A 19,084-nucleotide genomic window follows, 5' to 3' on the forward strand; every position below is an offset into this window, starting at 1 on the left:
TACAAGGGAGGACAATCTGTTCTTATTTGCAACACTAAACAAATTTATAAATATACTTGATTGGCCTTTTAGCAAAAAACAAAACATAAATTAAGAAATTACAAATATTTCTCAATAGTTATGCATTTCATGGACAGTTCATTAAAAAAGCAATGAATTATGAGTCTAATTACTCTCTTATAGTTTATTGCTCTCATTATTCACCCCATGCAAATTTGTTAATCATCCTCTTAGAGTATAGAGTTCACAATCAACATTTTTGCATGTATGTAATATTATCTTTACAGGGCGTCAGCTTACAATCTTCAATAGCCAAGCAACCATAAAAATTGGAGGCAAAGAACAGGGTCATCCATTCCAAGGCCAGCTCTCTGGTCTCTACTACAATGGCTTGAAAGTTCTGAATATGGCAGCTGAAAATGATGCTAACATCGTGATAGAAGGAAATGTGAGACTTGTTGGTGAAGTGCCTTCTTCTATGACAACTGAGTCAACCGCCACAGCAATGCAGTCTGAGATGTCCACGTCAGTTATGGAAACTACCACCACTTTGGCCACAAGCACTGTCAGAAGAGGAAAGACCCCTACAAAAGAACCTATTGGTCAGGTTAGTCAACCTATATATACTTTCCAAATATTTTCCTTTCTTTGTGTGTCTGGACTTTCCAAAATTGCATCTGTTCTAGAGATACAATTGTTGATTTTAAACAGCACTTTTCCCTTTGGTAGGTAATACTGATGGTCCCTGTAATATAGTAGGGAGTTCCAAGCTGAAGGAACAACATGAAAGAAAGTATGAAGATGAGAGTAGGAGATGGTGGGAAAGAGGGCATTAAGACTCTAGAGTTTTCTTTCAAAGATAACAGTATGATACACTTTCTTAAAGGGCATGATGCATCTTGACAGATATTAACTTCAAGGAGAGTTGAGAGCTCTTTGCACCTCCAAGACTGAAGCTCTAAGTCAGAGAATGTTATTTACTGTTTGCTGAGGTTATTTGCACTTTGTCAATTTAGTGATACATTTAGTAGCCTTCAGGTTTTGGCAGGATCTCTTTCTGTTGTGTGGAAAATTTTGATTATCTGAAAAAAAGGGGGTGGAGTGAGTTCATTAAGCGCTTTAATCATCTGTCTTGCACATACCTTGTGTCACAATATTCAAACTCCGTGCTTTAGAAAAATATAATTTAATAGAACATTTCTTTAGCAGATAAAACTCTTTTACATTTGTCATATTCTGTTTGTAGGGTTACCAGATAGCAAGTGTAAAAAATCAGGACAGAGTGTGGGGGGTAATAGGCGTCTGTATCAGGAAAAACCCTGAATATCATGACTGTCCCTATAAAATCAGGACATCTGGTCACCCAATCTGTTTGTAACTGCCTAAAAAAAGATTTACATTGCCAAAAGGTTGTCATACTGTTCATTTGATTCAGATGATCACTAACTGGTTTTCACGATGTGCCTCTAAACCATAACTCTTAGTCTGCTGAGGTCCAAATTTGGAACAAAGTGTAAGGGAAAGTCACAAGTTGTTGTGGGAACAGGAACTTGGAATTCTATGTGGATGGTTATATAACCAAGGAAACAGAAGGTTATCTTGTTAAATCAGGCCCAAAATTTAGGTTAAAAATAACTTTTGATGCAACTTATCTGTGTGTATCATTATATATACATTACGGCTGTGTACAGTGTACAGTGCTCACTTTATTTTTATTTTGTATTACAAGTATTTGCACGGTAAAAAATACCAAAAGAAGTAGTATTTATCAATTTGCCTAATACAAGTACTGTAGTGCAATCTCTTTATCACAAAAGTTGAACTTACAAATCTAGAATTATGTACAAAAAACCCTGCATTCAAAAATAAAACAAGGTAAAATTTTAGAGCCTGCAAGTCTTACTTCTTGTTCAGCCAATCACTCAGACAAACAAGTTTGTTTACATTTTCAGGACATAATGCTGCCCGCTTCTTCTTTACAATGTCTCCTGAAAGTAAGAATAGGTGTTCTCATGGCACTGTTGTAGCCAGCATCACAAGATATTTTTGTGCCTAATGCGCTAAAGAGTCACATGTCCCTTCTGTCTTCAACCACCATTCCAGGGACATGCGTCCATGCTGATGACTTGTTCTGCTCGGTAACAATCCAAAGCAGTGTGGACCGATGCATGGTCATTTTCATTATCTGAATCAGATGCCACCAGCAGAAGGCTGATTTTCTTTTTTGGTGGTTCAAGTTTTGTAGCTTCTGCATCGGAGTGTTGTTCTTTTAAGACTTCTGAAAGCAAGCTCCACACTTCATCATTCTCAGATTTTGGAAAGCACTTCAGATCCTTAAACCTGGGTCAAGTGCTGTAGCTATCTTTGGAAATCTCACATTGGTATCTTCTTTGAGTTTTCTCAAATCTGCAGTGAAAATATTCTGAAAATAAACAACATGGGCAGGGTCATCATCTGAGACTGCTATAACATGAACTATATGGCAGAATGTGGGTAAAACAGAGCAGAGGACATACAATTCTTCCCCAAGGAGTTCCATCAGAAATTTAATTAACACTTTTTTTTTTAATGAGCTACATCAGTATGGAAGCATGTCCTCTGGAATGGTGGGTGGCTGAAGCATGAAGAGGCATATGAATCTTTAGCATATCTGGCACATAAATACCTTGCAATCCTGGCTACAAAAGTGCCATGCAAATGCCTGTTCTCACTTTCTGGTGACACTGTAAATAAGAAGAGGGCAGCATTATTTCCTGTAAAGGTAAACAAACTTGCTTGTCTTAGCAATTGGCTGAACAAGAATTAGGACTGAGAGGACTTGTAGGCTCTGAAGTTTTACATTGTTTTGTTTTTGAGTATTGTCATGTAACAAAAAAAATTCTACATTTCTAAGTTGCACTTTCACAACAAAGAGATTGCACTACAGTACTTTTGTCAAGGCTGAATCCCCACTCTGTCACTCCGAGTGCAGAAGTGGGGGCCCGCAAGGATTTTAAAAATTAATACTTGCCACTCCAGGCTTGTATTACTCTCCCAAGGTTACAGTTTTTTTCTGACCTTTGCTTGGTAAACGCTGCCACCACCAAATGCAAGAACACCCTTTTGAACCCAGAAAGGAGCATTTGGGAATTCCTTCCTGTGGGGTACCCTCAAGCCCTTTCACAAACATCCCGCCCCTGCCCAGGAAAAGCTGAGAAAGAAAACAAAGGAAATTAGTTGTGGCTATCAGCTAATCAAACAACATGCACAAACCTCTTAGGACACTAAAAATCCAATCATGTTCTTAAAAAAGGTAAATTTTATTAAAAACGAAAAGGGAAAAAATATATCTGGAACTTAGGCTTTTTTCTAGATCTTAAAAGAATCAGTTACAAAATTTAAGCACTCAAAACAGCTCTCTTGGGAGTTCAGCTTAAAGGTTACAAGCAAACAAAAGCATCTGGCGTTAGCACAGAGGAGACCTACAAGCCAAAATAAAGAAAATAAACCTGATCACGTCTAGCAAACATTCTGATCTACTTACACATTTGGAGTTCAGATAAGTAGCTCTAGGCATGATCTGATGATTTATGATCATACCTGTTTTAAGCTGCTTACAGCATTGCTGCCGTGACCCTCCAGCCCAGAGAACAACAGACAAAGGGAAAGTTTCTTTCCTTTAAAAAGTTTTAGCCTTCCCATTGGCTCTTTTGGTCAGGTACCCACTTTTTTTTTCTTTACCTGGGGGACTTTTACCCCCTTACAGGTAAATCAAGTAAAGAACAGCTACCAAGAGGGATTTTACAGCTAACTGGCTGGATGGGTGTCCATCAAAGGGAGCTATCCCCCCACTTTACTTATCACAACTTCTATGAGGTGAATTGAAAAATACTGTTTCTTTTGTTTATCATTTTTACAGTGCAAATATTTGTAAGCAAAAATAATAAACACTTTGATTTCAGTTACAACACAGAATACAATATGTATGAAAATGTAGAAAAAATCCAAAATATTAAATACATTTCAATTGGTATTCTATTATTTAACAGTGCAATTACAACTGTGATTAATCACGATTAATTTTTAATCGTGATTACTTTTTTTGAGTTAATTGCATGAGTTAACTGCGATTAATCAACAGCCCTAATGAACTTCAACTTTATTTATTTGTAATAGCAATGCATATGAATCTGAAAGCAAAATTCACTAAAAACTGACAAGAAACACAACGGAAATGTTCTCATTGCCAAGGCTCAGAGACATGTAAAAAGTCGCTATACATAATAAAGCATACATTATAATTTATTTTTGTTTGTTTGTTTCAATAATCTAAGATTGTTAATAACAGTACAGGAAATGATTTTTTTGTTAATATCACCTTTGGAGGACATGGTCCTATATGCTTTCCTCTCCCCTTGTTGTCAGTGAAAGTTGAAGACATCTCACTGCTTGCAGAAAACGTGCCTTTAATGGCTGTTCCCTTTGTTTATTATCCTCTCTTATGCTTTGTTTCTCTTCTGTATATAAACATAGTCATTGTCTCTGCAAAAAATTCAAACATAAATATTTGATTTTTAAACGAGCATTTTATAATGCACAGGAAGGAAAGTTACCTTTCAATCATTAAATTAATTAGGTTAAGAAAATAGGCAACTAGACAGTAATTGCTAATGAAAGATTACATTATTTATTACAAGCTGGTGCATGTTTGAAGACAAAAATGAGCTGATAGAAGTAAATGATCAAATCAATTAAGGATTATTTGCTTCATTTGCAGGGATATTAATTCAATTAAAGATTACAATATTCATTTTAAAAAGAATATTTTAAATATTTATATAAATGTTTTTAATTCAATAATGCTAGTGGACTGTTCAAATTGGCACAACATGCACTTTCTAGCCCACCTCTAACTCCTGCAATATATGTTATAACAAGACTGAGACAATACTTCCATGAAATGTGTATTTCATGTTGTGATGTGCATGATTCCAGGAATAATCCGGTCTAAGTGTCTTAAAAATACATTTTCTTTCAGAGTCTACTCTAAATGGGAGTTTTGCATGTTTAAGGGCTATATCATGTGGTAGCATTGGATGTTTTAATGATGACAGATACCTCAAATATTATTAATTTTTAAATTTGGGTTTTCAAAGGGAAGTAAGGTGCCCAAATCTTATTGAAAATCATTGGGAGTTGGGTGCCTAATTCCTCTCCATTGAAAATTCACCCCACTCCCAATATTATAACAACACCTATAGGCCATAGCCATTGTACTGCTCAAATACATAGTAAATGATAGATCCTGCCTCAAAGAGCTTACAGTGTAAAGGAAAAGATGTAACAGGTGGGTGAAGCAAACAAGGGGTCACAGGTATGAGTGGGAAGATGCAGTAACTACAATAGTAGAATATTTTAGCACAGACTTTGTTTGTAGTTGATAGGTATAATAAGTCAATCACTAACAGCAATTATAGTAATCACAACTCACAAAATGCCTAATTGGTTTCAGATGTCATACCAGAATTTTACATTTCACATTTCTCTCTGAGCATGAAGAGATTTAAAACCTCATCCTGAAGCAGAACTCCCGCTAAGTTCAATGAAGATCAGTATTAACTACCCTGAGTTTTCAAAAATCATGAGTCAGATGCTAAAAAATCATGAGATTGCCCTAAGATATCATGCCTTTTTTTTTTTAAGCACATTGTAGGTTTTTTTCTTATTTGCTTCCTGCTGTCTGAGTCTTTAACAGTCACATTTCCCAGCTTTTCCTTCCAATCATGAGGGCGAGAAGCCTCCTTTAAAAATAAATGAGAATGAAAACATTACTCCAATGATTGTATCACATGATATAACTCAAGCAGCTGAGGCATTAAACAAAATATTGTATATTGCAAAATCCTGAATAAAATTGCAAAATTTGGCAATACAGGAAAGGTTTCAATGGGACTTTAAGTATGAGTTTTGCCTGAGTAAGGATCACAAGATCACCCTTAATACTTCCATGATTGTCTTCTATGTGGTTGTGTGAACCTATGTATTAACTGGAAAATCCCAAGCTAAGTAAACAAAAGTCAAAACTAACGTTCACTTCTGACCCTTGTCTACATCCGTGATTGCAGCAGCCAGTTTTTAAGCCCCAACCATAGCAGCCCTGCTGCCATCTGCTGTAAACTGCTTCTGGCATGCAAAGAATGGTTGTTTTTATTTTTCCATCCATTCCGGTTTTGTTTTCCTCAAACAAAGTAGGCTTTCACCAATAATGTTGATCCATTTACACTGCAATTGCAATATACCTTAAGGTGATTGCAGGTTTTGGAACAATAGACATAGATTTTTGGTCAAGCAGAATTAAATTGGTTTCATTTTAAACTGATGAGCTGAAATTTGCTCAGTGGCCCTTGAGGCGTACATCAGGTAAAGGATCCAATTCTTTATGTGTATTGGAGCAATACATGTGAAGGGTATTCATCAAAGTAATATAGTGACACACTTTAATCTGTGCCTTACGATTTAATTAAAATCAGGCATATTTTAAAAGATGGGGATGTTTTATGAAAATAGTTTTATTTTAAAGCTGAGTAGATCATTTTTACATGGGCTGGTAAATGTTAACATATTTTGTAGTGACAAATTTATAAGGAATCAATGTAGTTAGCAAGAGAGGGAGCGTTATTCACCTATCTATTTGAATTAATAATTGAAAATTATCTGTTGGATGGTTTGCATTTTTTTCTTATAAACATTTTCATGCCGGTGCTCCCTGTCCTCTCTATGTCAGTTTCTGTACGTATGACATACCCCAATCAATGACACAATGACCCCACTAGGTAAAGTTTCTCCCTGTGGTTTGGTAACTCACAGAAGTTCAGCTCCAACAGCTACACAGCAGTGTCTAACGAACCCTGTAGAGTCAGGTATTCCCATCATCAACTCCACCCCAATACAAGCTTTGATGGTGACAGAACCCTAGAATTTCAGCTTTTGGGATTGAATCTTTTTTGTGCTATGGTATCTCTGTAAATATTCTGCCTGTGGAGGTGATAGTCATTTGATAAATTGTGAAACCATGTGATAAATCACAGCGCTTTGTGAGGAACTAATTTATTGTGCACCTTTGATCACCTCCCCTATCTTCTGCCCACTAATCAAGCTCCCCTGGGATTTATCTAAGTGTTCTGACTCCCTCAACCACATCACACGGACACGATATTTTTCAGAAAGCAATGTGGCAGAGAAATGTTTCTTCCTTTCCACATCCCCATATCCCCTGTCTAAAATGTTTCCTGCCCAAGACTGGGCATGAGTGAGATTCCTTTGGCCAGTGGCAGCTTTTCTATACCTAAAAGTATCATGACTTTAAAGTCCAGTATCACCTTGCCTGGAAGGAACAGAACTGGAAACATTTTTGATCTTTGTGAAGGAGAGATGCCCAATAAACTGAGCAGTTGCAGTTGCAGAGTCAGGAGCTGTTGGACTTCTTAAAGTTCTGAGTTGATGTGACATTTCTGTGTATACAAAATCTACTTCAGGGCCATTTTAGAGATTTGTATGGCTTCATGTGAGCCATGTACAACGGGCTTCATGTAAACAAAGGCATCTCACATTACAGATGGAGCGATACAACAATAGTCTCAATAAAATATAGGAAAAACTCCAAAGCAGATTTTCTGTAGTGTACATTTATACAGAATACATGCTGCTGGAGTGTAGGGTAAAGGTTTTGCTGGCACTTGTCTGGGATGGGTCTGCAAAACTCCTCTGGCTTTACCACTCATGAGTGGACTGTCCCAATCTCATCCCAATAACTCTTCATTTCATGCCGTAATATCATGTGTATATATATATACACACACACACATATGTCGCTAGATATAGTATAACTCCAGTTATCCATATTCCCTGTATTGGAAAATCCTAGTTATCTGAATCCAAAAGTGTCCCCCCCAAAGCCATATGTTAGTTGTGATTAAAGTTTTGGATGTCCCCCCAGTCCATTCAGATAAACAGGAGTGTACTGTATATAGATAGAGGCTGAGATTTTCAAAGGGGACTAATGGAGCCAGGTGGGTAGCTCCTATGAGGCCCCTTTGAAAATCCCAGCTCTAGATTCTAGATTAGTAAACAATTCTGATGCTTTTCTATGAAGATCTATTATTATGGAGGTCATCACTCTATAGTTAAGCTTCAGTTCTGTTTTTCATTTAAAGCAGAATTTCAATCTCCTTGTTATATATGTAAAATACAGCGCATGCGCCACAAACTTACAGCACTTACTATCTGAATAAAGAATGATTTTTGGGGAATTTACAAATAAATCTATTAATTACTTTACGTTAAAAATAATTGAAAACTGAGTCCTTTAAGAAATGTATCCATGTCCAGTCTTTTCTTTGTCCTTGAATAATCTTAATGGAATTAGACAGCTTTCCATATAGCTTAAATTAATTGAAATCTTGTGTATGGACTATATATGAAGAAATTAGACTGTCATTAAGTAATTAATGGTTGTTTTATCTGTTTTGTAGGTAATCAGGTAAGATAGCTCTTAAGCAGGATCTTCATGACAATAGCAGTAACTCTTCCAAGCCTTGATCCTGCAAAATACTGAACACCCTCAACTTCTGTTGACTTCAATGGGAATTGAAGGTGCACATCACTTTCTAGAATTGAACTCCCAATCACCTCCCTCTATAGCTTATTTTATGCAACAATTCTGGTTGCGAAGAGTCAGTAGGACAAAAGAGACTGGACATGTTGAGTGTTCTCATTGATAGATTGATTGCTTGTCACTGCTCTTTGAAAGGTTCAACAGCAAAATTCTATCTTGGGAATCAGTGCTTGAAAGGCTCCCTATTGTACTGCTACCTTGACTCAACCAAATACCAAGCCACGACCACTAAGGAAATTGAGGCATAAGGACAGTGGGAACCCTGAAAGTGCAGAGACATTAGGTCTCAGGGACTGAGCACACCTACCCTTCCTTAGCTCCAGCTGCTGTGACAAAACCCTCAAAACCAACCAATAAATTGATTGCAAATTGTGGGACATTTTGGCTTCCTTGTGCTGATCTGTTGATGCCAAGCATCTAGAAACCCAATTTGTGTGCTCTGAAATTTCCAGACAAAAATCTGTCTGACGATGGAGTTAAGGTTGAGAGCACATATGAATAACTTAAGGGTAAAAACATTATAGAGATGTGGGAATTATCGAAAAATCACATATTACAAACCCAAGTAGTTCAGATTGAAGTTTACACCTAAAAGAAATTCAAATATGTCAAGGTATGGAGATGCACAATTAAGGTACTCAAGCAACCTTAACTCAGCCCTGAAGTTACACCATGAGGGGAAATTATGAAAAAAATATATCTTTAAAAATGAGTTTTATCTAATCAAAGACTGCAAACATTAAAAAAGGCCTTAATCATAGTCACTGCAAAGCAGAGTTAAAGTTGTTTAAGTACCATAACTACATTTCCATACCACAACATATTTGGATTTCTTTGAAGATGACATTACATTCCAGTAATGTTTTTAAGTAATGCACTCCATATCAGAGTAGCTTTTTGTCTTGTAGCTAAATAAGCATAAGTAAGTTGTCAGTGGATTTTTATATATATGTACTATTCAGCTGTATTGTTTTCATGTTTTATGTTTTTACTATCTTATGAAATATTTGCATCTGGAATTCTGTATTTTGAAATCACACAGATAGCATGACTTTAAAAAAACAATGTTCAGTACTTCCATTTTTTAAAGCTGTATCTGCTTTCCACATGTTGTGGACAAACCTATTGACCCATCAGCTTTCTTCATGGATTTTTTGTAGCAGTGGTCAGAAAAAAAGGTAAATAAGTATTCAGAAGTGCCTTCAAAATTCCATGGGACTTGTGCTCATGTGTCACTTAGGATATGTCAACATTGCCAGGGCCGGCTTTAGGCCAGTTCCACCAATTCCCCCGAATCGGGCCCCAAGCCTAAGAGGGCCCCGCTCCCAGTGGCAGGGCCAGTGGGGAGGTAGGGGGCAAGTGGCCGAGAATCCCTTCCCTGGCTAGAGGCTCCTTTTTAATTTTTACTCACCTGGCAGCGCTCCGAGTCTTCAGCGGCACTTTGGCGGTGGGTACTTCACTCACTCTGGGTCTTCAGCAGCACTTCAGCGGCAGGTCCTTCAGTGCCGCCAAAGACCCGGAGCGAGTGGAGGATCCGCTGCCAAAAACTAGGAGCGCTGCCCGGTGAGTACAAGCCCCATGTGTTTTTTTTACCTGTTTTTTTTTTTTCACTCAGACCTGCCGGGGTCCCGTCAAAACTGTTCAAATCGGGCCCCACACTTGCTAAAGCCGGCCCTGAATATTGCAGTTAGATGTCCACAGCTGGCCTGTGCCAACTGACTCCAGCTCACGGGGCACAGCCTAAGGGTCTGTTTAATTGTGGTGTACACCTCAGGCTGCAGCCTGAGCTCTGGGACCAATCCCCCATCACAGGGTCCTACAGCACCATAGCCCAAGCCCCATGAGCCTGAGTCACCTGAGGCCATCCACAGATTTTTAATTGCAGTTTAGACATACCTTTGACTGCCTTTGAATAGCCCTGCCTTGGGCATTTTTTATATATACACAGTACTGTAATTTTTTTTTTAGCTTGTACATTATTCACTGGCTACATATGTAGCAATCCTAATGATGCATACATATATAATAGATAGCATAGTAATTAACTATACTGCCTATATGCAGAATTTCAGCTCCAAAAGCACAAGCCTCACACTTGAGCTAGAGGTTGAGTGAGAATCTCTTCTAGGTGTCATTAAGAGACATTACAGGGTTATGATACACATAGACACTGTAGTAAAAGGAGAGCCTGAGACATAAGGCCCTGTATCAGAGACCCGGTATGCTGTGTCAGCTATCTGCACAAAGCTGGGACGGCACACAGAAAGAACATACAGGCAGCCAAACATTTGACAACAGCCACTTCATAACATTTTGGCCTCAGAAGGCGAATCTTCAGGAATTCAGATATACTAGTGTGTAATGAATACTATAGCTGCTAGCATATCACCCCCATGGTCAGCAGTTATACCTCACACCTGGTGTATGGGCAAGAGAACACAGGCCACTGCCACTGGGAGTAGAATGTTTTTTCTTTTATGGCCTTTGGGCCAGCCTGGTAATATGTATTACACACTACAACCACATTGGTCACGCTCCTAATTCTGAATGTTAAAATTGCCTATTACAACTATAAGATAAGGAAAGAGCAGCATGGAAGGGTCCTAAAGAAAATCCCACCCATACTATCTCAGATTGGTCTGACTCAGGCAATGAAGTTTTAAGCTGTTAGAGGAATAACAGAGCTCTGATAGTGGATGATGCCCCATTTCCCCCCCACCCAAGCTCCGCCAACACACACAGAGCTAGGAAGCTGAGGGGGTGGATTTTCAAAGCTCTGAACGGTGTTTTAAGACAGGTATTTCCCATTAAAGCCAATGGGAATTGTCATGTACCAAGACTCATAAGCAGGGTTTGAAAATGTACCCTCTAGTGTTTGTGCGCAGCAAAACACGTTTGTACAAGAAATTACAACACTGTTGTTATCTCAAAGTACCTGTAGTCATTTTGTCTTCAGTGTAGATTAATTTGTTGCAAAAGCAAAGCTGCTTTTTAAGATCACTAAGACAAAAAAGGAGATCTGAAACCATTAATAGTGTCTATTCCATAATCCTTTCATTTCAAAATGTCCAAACTCATTCAAACTCAAAGTTTGCTTTTTTTAAAAAGTCCCAGATTGATATCTTGTAATCTCAAATTTCAGCCCATGGCAACATTTTTAATGGCTGAATTATAAATCCCAGAAGAACTAAGCAGCAATGCCAATGTCAGCATTTTTCATAGCATACTTCTTGTTCTTGCAACATTTTATAACTGTCATTTAATCACAATAGTATCTCAAAGCATCAGTTTCATCTATCTTGTAATTTACAAGACTAGCAGCATCCAGACTCACTGAGTGATGTTTTGTACAGGCAATATTTCACTCAAATTACTACATTTACAACAATCTGTCTGGGATGGCTTCCATTGGAGGAGCCATCTAGTATCAACTAGGGCTGTCAAGCGATTAAAAAAATTAATCATGATTAATCGCATGATTAATCGCACTGTTAAACAACAATAAAATACCATTTAAATATTTTTGGATGATTTCTACATTTTCCAATATATTGATTTCAATTATAAAACAGGATACAAAGTGTACAGTGCTCACCTTATATTTATTTTATTACAAATATTTCATCTGTAAAAAACAAAGAAAATAGTATTTTTCAATTCAGCTAATAAAGTACTGTAGTGAAATCACTTTATCATGAAAGTTTAACTTAAAAGTGTAGAATTATATACAAAAAAAAACCCCTGCATTCAAAAATAAAACAATTTAAAACTTTAGAGCGTTAAGTGTAATCTGTCCTTCTTGTTCAGCCAATCGCTCAGACAAACAAGTCTATTTACATTTGCAGAAGATGATGCTTCCTTCTTGTTTGCAATGTCACCTGCAAGTGAGAACAGGTGTTTGCATGGCACTATTGTAGGCGGCATCACAAGATATTTACATGCCAGATACACTAAAGAATCATATGTCCCTTGATGCTTCACCCACCATTTCAAAGGACATGCATCCATGTGGATGACAGGTTCTGCTTGATAACGATCCAAAGTAGTGCATACCAAGGCCTGTTCATTTTCATAACACGAGAAAATCAAAAGGTTGATTTTTTTTTTTTTTGGTGGTTTAGGTTCTGTAGTTTCTGCATCAGAGTGTTCCTCTTTTAAGACTCCTGAAAGCATGCTCCACACCTTAACCCTGTCAGATTTTGGAAGGCACTTCAGATTCTTAAATCTTTGTTTGAGTGCTGTCGCTATCTTTAGAAATTTCACATTGGTATTTTCTTTGCATTTTATCAAATTTGCAGTGAAAGTGTTGTTAAAACAAACACATGCTGGGTCATCATCCAAGACTGTAATAACATGAAATACATGGCAGAATGTAATAAAACAGAGCAGGAGACATACAATTCTCCTCTAAGGAGTTCAGTCACTAATTTAATTAATGCATTTTTTAAACGAGCATCATCAGCATGGAAGCATGTCCTCTGGAACGATGGCCAAAGCATGAAGAGGCGTATGAATCTTTAGTGCATCTGGCATGTAAATATCTTGTGACACCGGCTACAACAGTGTCATGTGAACACCTCTTCTCACTTTCAGGTGACATTGTAATTAAGCATTATATCCACAAATGTAAACAAACTTGTTTCTTTTAGAGATTAGCTGAACAAGAAGTAGGACTGAGTGGACTTGCAGGCTCTAAAGTTTTACATTGTTTTCTTTTTGACTGCAGTTATTTTTAAAAAAAAACCTACATTTGTAAGTTGCACTTTCACGATAAAGAGATTGCACTACAATACTTGTATGAGGTGAACTGAAAAATACTATTTATTTTATCATTTTTACAGTGCAAATATTTGTAATCTAAGATAATATAAGGTGAGCACTGTACATTTTGTATTCTGTGTTGTGATTGAAATCGATACATGTGAAAATGCAGAAAAACATCCCAAAATATTTAATAAATTTCAAATGGTATTCTATTGTTTAATGGTGTGATTTTTTTAATCAAGATTAATTTTTTTGAGTTAATCGCAAGTTAAATGCAATTAATCGACAGCCATAGAATCAACCAATGTTTGTTTCCTGCTAAATAGTCCATATCCTTCATCTGTTCTCTCTCAATGTCCCTTAGACTAAACAAATATAATTATTTCAGGATTATACTGAAATTGGATTGTTTCAGCCAACTGAAGTATGGTGATGCAGTACAGTTAGAGATCCATAACTGTATGTTTACTTCTGCGTTATGCATTTTCTCATCTTGACTGGCTGAGAAGGTCTGATTTGCACTATTTTTTAGTATCTGTACAGTATGCAAACCCTTGTACTGTGGCTGAGAGCCATTGTGAGCCAGGTCAAAGTAAATGGATTAGCAGTCAGTCCCTTTGGTATTAACCGAGAAGCTATGTTACATTCTAAAGTTTAATCATTTCAATTCACTGTTTCCTTTGGTCAGGGCATTATGCAAGTCTTATTTTTTTGGTCTTTATCCCACATAGCTTCTTACCTACAATATAAATACTAATAAAATATATCTTTCTGCCCTCTCACAATAGGTATGTATACCACTTCCCTCTGATGGTTGGAATGCCAGAATGGCTCAAGAGTGATTCTCTTGTTCTCTACTTACAGAGGATAGTAACCCAATTACTACCACCGATGTGGCCACATAGATGAAGTTATGTGTGCTGCAATGCTTGGAACACAGCCAATGCACTGAAATCTAGTTTTCAATCTCTGCTGCTGCAGCAAGTACAGCGCAGATGCCCATTTCAGCAGCCTTAAAGTTATGTAAGTGAATGATTCTCAGGTTACTGCAGACTTCAGAGGATGTATACATATTATGTAAATCTCTGTGTATATACACATGATACACATATATAGGCTTGGAAGAATTTGTATTTTATATTTTTTATAAGTTGAACAGATAATATTTACGTTTATTTTAAGCCTTTTTTCAATTTTCATCAGTTTACATTTTCACAGTTGCATCAAACTATGAGTTTATTTTTTATTTTTATGTGTTCATAGTGGCAGGAAATTATAGGGGTCACACAAAAAGGGGTCAGACAATAATTATTTAATGACAGTAGATACTGAGATGCAAAAAAATAAAAGCTTTATAAAGTTATAGTTTCATTGTCAACACCACATCTCAAAATATACAAAGTAAATATCCATAAGTCAAACTCCTTTAAGTTCTTAAGCAGCATTTTTCTTACTTTGCCATCTGTAAATTTCTATTATCATTGATGAAAATATTTTTTGTTGGTTTGTGTATGGACAGTTAAATCAACATTTACCAACATTTAGCCTATACACATATATCCTCTGAAGACGGCATTCTAGCAGTAAGTTACCTGTGAAACGTACCTTTTTTTATTTAGTAGTATTAGGAGCAAGACCTAATTCTCAGGCATGATTGTTTCACAGAGTACTGCTAGTTCACTTTTATGAAATAACTCTTGGGAGGTAGGTAGATAATGACTTAGTTATACCAAGTACATTAATTTTAGCCAAGTTTAGTTTTCCCATAGTATAAGCTCCCTATGTTTCTCTTTAATGACTCAATACTTGTTTTTTTAATTGTTATTTTATTTCTTTCAATCTATTGGCTAGTTTGATCCTGAAGTACTTGATCTTATTTGGTGCTCACTTAAAATTCTGATCCTCAAAGTTGGTACTCTAGCTTATTTTGATATTGGCATTGCCTCAAATTTTTCCCAGTTGGTTCTATAATTTGATACACCACCAAATTCTTTCATGAGCTCTAATAATTGGAAAATTGTGGATTGTGATTCTTATATTAAAAATAGCATACTACCTGCATCCAATATTTCTTTGAATTCCCTTTCTCTCTTTATACCCATAATGGTTCTTTGCTGATATAATTTTTTTGCAATATTTTTGAACATCATTGCTCTCACTACATATAAATGAGTCAGTTGAAGTTACAGGTTGTTTTTTTTAATGAAATGGTGCAAATTGAATTCTCAGGGAGAGATTAAGGATGGGATGAATGAGACTCATCCATTCCCTCCAGCAGATAAGAGAAAGGCTGAACTGTGTGTAGCCATAGAAAAATAGGGAGAGTAGCACTTTCAGGTAGGCTGTCAGAGGGTATGCACACCCAATCCCCCTTTCAGGGTGGGGCAGTGTTGACATACCACTGCCATAACAGGCTCCCTGACAGCCTCGAGGCCAAAAGTGTCCAGAGTACTTCCAGAAATCCTTAGAATCATAGAATATCAGGGTTGGAAGGGACCTCAGGAGGTCATCTAGGCTAACCCCCTGCCCAAAGCAGGACCAATTCCCAACTAAATCATCCCAGCCAGGGCTTTGTCAAGCCTGACCTTAAACACCTCTAAGGATGGAGATTCCACAACCTCCCTGGGTAACCCATTCCAGTGCTTCACCATCCTCCTAGTGTTTCTGAATATCCAGCCTAAACTTCCCCCACTGCAACTTGAAACCATTACTCATCAGGTACCACTGAAAACAGTCTAGATCCATCCTCTTTGGAACCCCCTTTCAGGTAGCTGAAAGCACTGTCAAATCCCCCCTCATTCTTCTCTTCTCCAGACTAAACAATCCCAGTTCCCTCAGCCTCTCCTCGTAAGTCATGTGTTCCAGCCACCTAATCATATTTGTTGCCCTCCGCTGGACTCTTTTCAATTTTTCCACATCCTTCTTGTAGTGCGGGGCCCAAAACTGAATACAGTACTCCAGATGAGGCCTCACCAATGTCGAATAGAGGGGAATGATCACATCCTTCGATCTAGTGGCAATGCCCCTACTTATACAGCCCAAAGTGCCATTAGCCTTCTTGGCAACAAGGGCACACTGTTGACTCATATCCAGCTTCTCGTCCACTGTAACCCCTAGGTCCTTTTCTGCAGAACTGCTTCCTAGCCATTCGGTTCTTAGTCTGTAACAGTGAATGGGATTCTTCCCTAAGTGCAGGACTCTGCATTTGTCCTTGTTGAACCTCATCAGGTTTCTTTTGGCCTAGTCCTCTAATTTGTCTAGGTCCCTCTATATCCTATCCCTACCCCCCAGCGTATCTACCACTCCTCCAAGTTTAGTGTCATCTTCAAACTTGCAGAGAGTGCAGTCCACACCATCCTCCAGATCATTAATGAAGATATTGAACAAAACCGGCCCCAGGACCGAACCTTGGGGCACTCCACCTGAAACCAGCTGCCAACTAGACATGGAGCCATTGATCACCATCTGTTGAGCCCAACGATCTAGCCAGCTTTCTATCCACCTTATTGTCCAGTCATCCAGCCCATACTTCTTTAACTTGCTGGCAAGAATACTGTGGGAGACCGTATCAAAAAGCTTTGCTAGAGTCAAGGAATAACACATCCACTGCTTTCCCCTCATCCACAGACCCAGTTATCTCCTCATAGAAGGCAATTAGGTTAGTCAGGCATGACTTGTCCTTGATGAAGCCATGCTGACTGTTCCCGATCACTTTCCTCTCCTCTAAGTGCTTCAGAATTGATTCCTTGAGGACCTGCTCCATGATTTTTCCAGGGACTGAGGTGAGGCTGACTGGCCTGTAGTTCTCTGGATCCTCCTTCTTCCCTTTTTTACAGATGGGCATTACAGTAGCCTTTTTCCAATCATCCGGGACCTGCCCTGTTCGCCATGAGTTTTCAAAGATAATGGCCAATGGCTCTGCAATCACATCCGCCAATTCCTTTAGCACTCTTGGATGCAGTGCATCCGACCACATGGACTTGTGCTTGTCGAGTTTTTCTAAATAGTCCTGAACCACTTCCTTCTCCACAGAGGCCTGGTCACCTTCTCCCCATACTGTGCTGCCCAGTGCAGCAGTCTGGGAGCTGACCTTGTTTGTGAAGGCAGAGGCAAAAAAATTCTTGAGTACATTAGCTTTTTCCACATCCTCTGTCACTAGATTGCCTCCCTCATTCAGTAAGGGGCCCACACTTTCCTTGACTTTCTTCTTGTTGCTAACATACCTGAGGAAACCCTTCTTGTTACTCTTAACATCTCTTGCTAACTGCAACTCCAAGTGTGATTTGGCCTTCCTGATTTCACTCCTGCTTGCCTGAGCAATATTTTTATACTCCTCCCTGGTCATTTGTCCAATTTTCCACTTCCTGTAAGCTTCTTTCTTGCGTTTAAGATCAGCAAGGATTTCACTGTTAAGCCAAGCTGGTCGCCTGCCATATTTACTATTCTTCCTACACATTGGAATAGTTTTTTCCTGCAACCTCAATAAGGATTCTTTAAAATACAGCCAGCTCTCCTGGACTCCTTTTCCCCTCATGTTATTTTCCCAGGGGATCCTGCCCATCAGCTCCCTGAGGTAGACAGGGTCTGCTTATGTTTAGGCAGCAGAGCCTAGTATCCAGAGTCAATTCTTGCAGCCCTTGCATTCAGGGCAGCGTGGCCGTATGGTGTAGGCTATCTGCCAATACCCTTTTGTTAGATCTAGTGTTGACAAATATTTGGCTCCCCCTAGTCACTCCAGGATTTCTTTGATGCAAGGCATTGGATATGTGTTGAACTGGGAAATAGTATTGACTTTTTGGAAATCAGTGCAAAAGTGGGTGGCACCACTGGGTTTTGGGACTAGAACTATTGGGCTTCGCCATTCACTCAGAGATCCTCCAGAACTCCCATCTTAAGTATCATTTCCAGTTCCTGGCAGACTGCATCCCACATATTCCTCGGGAGGGGCCGATGGTTGCCCTCGCCATCTGTCCTGGGGCTGTTGCGATATGGTGCCTTATGACTTTGGTTCTTCCTGGGTGTGTTGACAAGAGGTCCGGGAATTCCTGTATGAGACATTGTAGCTCTGCTCATTGTGTGGGGCTGAGATCCTTGCCCATTATCACTGGCCCTGGGTTTAGGGTTTCTCCTACTAATGGTCCCAGTTCTGTTTAAGGGGGTGAGGGTGCAATGAATAAGGCCTCTCTGTCCTTCCAGGCTTCCAACAAGATCACGTGGTACATGCATACTTCTTTCTGTCACCCTGGAAGCCTGATTTCGTAATCTACTGATTCTACCTGGTGAGATACTTCAAAGAGGCCTTGCTACTTAGCTAATAGCTTTGATTCAGTCTCTGGGCTCAAACTGGCGTACCTTAGTCCCTTTGTTATATTGTTTCTCCTGGGTTCACTGAGCTCGCAACAAGTTCTCTTGAGAGAAGGCGCCTGAGGCCTGCAGATGCTTCTAGAGCACATAGTGGGTGGTTCCCAGCACCTGCATTTCTTGTGCTTCCCAGTCCTCTTTCAAGAGTTCCAAGATGCCCCGAGGTTGTCTCCGATGGAGGAGCTTGAAGGGAAAGAACCCGGTTGAGGTTTGTGAGATCTCCCATATAGCGAACAGTAGAGCAGGCAATAAGGAGTCCCAATGTCGGGCGTCGTCTTCTATAAACTTGCGGAGCTTTGACTTGAG

At 38.7% G+C, this 19,084-nt stretch overlaps 1 protein-coding gene across 1 annotated transcript in view; it reads left to right on the forward strand.

Annotated features, from left to right (window-relative positions):
• The window catches only part of NRXN1 (neurexin 1), a 1,285,455-nt gene that overhangs the window by 1,109,118 nt on the left and 157,253 nt on the right, over positions 1-19,084 (forward strand). The window contains 1 exon segment of the mRNA XM_030557741.1: positions 288-607. Coding sequence (XP_030413601.1) covers positions 288-607 — 320 coding nt within the window.

Source organism: Gopherus evgoodei, chromosome 3, assembly GCF_007399415.2.
Source record: "Gopherus evgoodei ecotype Sinaloan lineage chromosome 3, rGopEvg1_v1.p, whole genome shotgun sequence".
NCBI classification, from domain to species: domain Eukaryota; kingdom Metazoa; phylum Chordata; order Testudines; family Testudinidae; genus Gopherus; species Gopherus evgoodei.